The 3,798-nt window shown below is 54.2% G+C and overlaps 1 protein-coding gene across 24 annotated transcripts in view; it reads right to left on the bottom strand.

Moving 5' to 3' along the window:
• Nucleotides 1-3,798, bottom strand: part of LOC113217712 (RNA binding protein fox-1 homolog 2) — a 129,952-nt gene that overhangs the window by 101,915 nt on the left and 24,239 nt on the right. The window contains exon 1 of one of the 24 annotated variants that reach the window (XM_052269159.1): nt 1,102-1,450. The exons of the other annotated variants lie outside the window; for them this stretch is intronic. Within the exon in view, the coding sequence (XP_052125119.1) occupies nt 1,102-1,242 (141 nt within the window). The 5' untranslated portion in view covers nt 1,243-1,450. Of the gene's footprint in view, nt 1-1,101; nt 1,451-3,798 lie in introns of those variants that run through there. 24 annotated transcript variants of the gene reach the window in all.

Genomic DNA, 3,798 nt, shown 5'->3' with positions numbered 1-3,798 from the left:
CTCCCCCTTCCTCCCTGACACGCGGAAGGGCAGCGCCGCGGCGAACAAAACACCCTCCCGGGTCCAGTTTCCAGAGGACGACTATACTCGTAAATTTCGAGGGCGGCTCTAAAAGGGGCCCGCGGCGTGCGGGCGCGGGGGCGTGCGCCAGCCGCGCCAGCCCCGGCTGAATTATAGATTAAGTGACACCATCACACGCAGCAGGCGGGGCTGGGACTCACCGGCGCTCCGAGCGCTCCGAGCCGGAAGAAGCAGCGGGGACTCACCTGAAACAGAGAGGAAGACGTTCAGACTAACTAACGGCAATGCAGCGGCAGCAGCAGGGCGCGTGGAGCGGAACCACAGGAACTAACTCGAATGAGGGGGTTGTTTGAAAGAATAAGAGGCGTGATGAGTTAGAGGGGCGAGGGGCAGGAGGGGGTAGTTGGACAAGAGTCGTGTGTCCGGGACGACAAGAGAGGGGCGGAGGGAGCGGGACAGTGTCAACATTTTGTTCATCAGGCAGGGTGGGGCGGTGGGGCGCGGGGCGGCGATGCCAGCTCTACCCTTGCATGGTCGCTCCTGCACAACCTTTGAATGGTCAATTTCGGTGAGCAAACCGAAACCTTTGGAAAACGCACCCCATGTTTACCTGCACCCCCTCTGGTCCAACAAAAAGCCTCCACCTCCTCACCCCACCCTCCACCCTCTGCCACCCCATGCATCCCCCTACTCAACTTTATTCCTGCTTTTTTCACCGACCCCCTTCCCTTTCACAACCTATGACGCTCAATAAGTAAAATGTTTTGGCAGAGGCTATTCATAAGAGAGTAGGGAGGTGCTGGCGAGCTACAGATGTCAAAGATATGCCCCACAGCCACACATGGCGATGGCGGGTGAAGAAGCAAAGAGACCTTTTTTTCCTCTGGCTAGATAGGAATGGAGAATGGCGTTAATGAAATGAATTTCGTATTAACAATAAATTAGTGAGCAATCTGCACGACAGCTGGTACACATCAAGCAGAAAGATAAAAAAAATACAAGGATCGGAAAATTTAGAACTGACGGCCCTAACCCACAACATCACCTCAGTTTCCACTATCGCAACCAATGAACTCTCACCATATTTCCACTCATGTCGTAGATGGGCACAGCGTATTGATGATTCGGATAATAATATGCGTGCAAAAATACCCCTTCAGAACCAGCGACAAACTTTCCTTCAGGCCTCTCAGAAGCCTCAGCAGATTCACAGTCCATCATAACCTTCAAAAGTGGCCAGGTCAAAATAGCCACGTATAAGTGGTTCTAAGCAACTCCAATATTTTCGTAACTATCAAGCAAAACAGAAATTAAAGTCTCGTTGATAAACATCACAATTAAACACACACGATTGTCAAATTTCGTTCCTAAACACAATTAAATTTTCACTTGGCGCCAAAACGCTCGAACCACAACCATAATGCACAGCAAGGAGAGTTGAGTGGGAGGAGGGGGAGAGAGAGCGAAATCGAAACGCGTCGAGCAATCTCTCATACTACAGCTCCCACCTATCCCCTTCCGCCCCAACCCCAACCCGACTTTTGTTGTTTTGTTTATGGGTTGCTGTTTGGGATTGGCAGTACATCTGTCAAAATCATGTGTAAGTTTTACATACATGTATGGATCTGCTTTGATGTTATTGAAGTGAATGTTAAAATGAAACAGTTTACTTGAATGTTTTGCTAATGTTAGCTGATGTTTCAATGTGTTATGTTTATTGTAGTGCTTGTCTCGTCAACATAAATTGTTCTTTGTTCTCAAAATACCTTGTTTACTCTTGTTGTAGGTTCGGATCCTCAAGACTACAAATAAATCCAATACTTATTCTTTACGTGTGGCCCTGGGCAGTGCGGGCAGTGCAACCCTGGATATCAGCGTAACATCCTCAATGAGGTCAGTGCTTATGCCAAGAGGTCCACTATATATTTATGCTAGTGTTTTATTCTCGCATCTAGACAGTCTAAACAGGCACATCCTGAGTTTGAGATTTTAATCATTCTTCCTCAGAATCAAGTACAATTGGCTTTTGTTAGCTGGTAGGAGATCCTATTCATGATTGAAAAGATTGCCCTGTTAATGGCCAAAATCAAATTCAACAATGCACTTATTTGCCTATAGGCTGAAAAGTTTGAAATGTTTTCTTAACAAGTGAGAGCTTGTTTTTTTTATGTGCCAACTGAGCCAAGAAATGTGCTCAGTTTATATAGACCTGGTATTAAAAATGACTGCTGCTTAGCTAAAATATTGTGGTGTCCGTTATAAAGTGTAGTTTCTAGATTGCTTTCTTAATTGATGTGTATTGCCTGTTTAGTTCTTTTCGTAATAGACATGCACTGCCTAAGTGGAAGGAAAACACACTTCCAAGCGGAACAGTCATAAACCAATTAAACACTGAGATCCCGCTCTTGAACTGAACAAGCGCTTTTCCTTGGTTTTTTCCCCCCTCCCTATATGCTCCAGACTGGCTGGCTGGCCCTGTCTCGTCCCCGATAGGGGGCACACGGGGCAGAGCCAGGCCGTGGGCGGCCCCGGGGGAGTCGGTGTCGTGGTGCTGTTGGTCACCAGGACCAGGCTGCGCGGCTCGGCTGCGGCGCCACCGGGCCAAAGGAGGCCAGAGGCGGCCAGAGGCCAGCGGCACCACAAATTCCACTCCCCCGTAATTTACGGTCACCGAACACTCCGACACGGCGCGGGCGTCCCGGCCCGGCTGCTGACCCAGAGGCTGACCCGGGCCCGGGCTCCAGGAGCTTGAGGGGTGGAGGGAAGGAAGGAGCGGACCGAGGACACGCCGGCTGGGGCCGGGGCCGGGGCGGCGGTGTTCACTGAGCGATCCGTCTTCATTTCACATCCGCCCGAAACGATTTCTTTGCTCGGGACAAACAGCGCCCTCCTCGCTCACGCACAGCGCCGCACAGCGCGGACCTGTTCGGGTCCTTCGGTCCTTCCCTTCGTCCTGATCCAAGCCGTGCAGGCCGATGGCGTGCAGCGCCAGCAGCGCTAGAGCGCCCTCCCTCCAGCCGGGGAGGCCGCTCCTTTGGCGGAGGACCATCGGAGACGCTCTCGTGTGGAAATCGTATCGAACATGCGACCGCCCCCTCGCCCTCGCGCCGCCCAGGGTTTGCGTTCAGAAACAAATGTCTTCCCTAACTCACCCCAATCCCCCGCGGCCGCGGCTCAAAGCCCGGCTCCAAGCCCACCACCAGTTCAATGAACGCAGCTTGTGTGGGTTCGCGGGCGCGCTGAGAGTGAGTATAACCCCGGCGGCCTGGCGGCCCCGCCCCGAGCCCAGCGAGCTGCAGCGCGCGCCCCAGCCCGGGCCATCTACACCCTCGGCGACTCCCCCTATTCCCCCTCCCCCGCGCCCCGTCGAGCCCCTTCGTTTTCTTTGGACCGACCAGGGGGACCCCAACCCTCTACCCACCCCTTCCCCCCCGCAGCGCTGGGACCCGTGCTCGCCCCAATAGCCACCCTTGTGCGGAAGGGGGCGGGGGAGAGGCGGCTACTGTGTTCTCTGAGCCTTTTTCAGCGAGAATAGTCGGGCGCGGCGTGGCGTGGCCTCGGTCCGCTCCAGAGTAACAAAACGACCTGGATGAGGCCAGCCCCGGGTGGAGGGGGCCCCGTCCGCTCCGCCGTCCTGCACTGCCAGGGCCTCTCGCCCGGCGACGACGCGGAGGCGGAGGGGCTGAAATTATTTTCCGCCACGTCGAATGTGCCTCGTTACCAGGGCACCTCCTGCGAATCACAGCAAGATTAGGTAGGGCGGGGGAGGCCCCAGGC

The sequence above is a fragment of the Frankliniella occidentalis genome, unplaced genomic scaffold, assembly GCF_000697945.3.
Source record: "Frankliniella occidentalis isolate FOCC.00 unplaced genomic scaffold, Focc_3.1 Scaffold85, whole genome shotgun sequence".
NCBI lineage: Eukaryota > Metazoa > Arthropoda > Insecta > Thysanoptera > Thripidae > Frankliniella > Frankliniella occidentalis.
The sequence above is the reverse complement of the archived record's forward strand: the minus strand, read 5'-3'. Positions and strand labels throughout refer to the sequence as shown.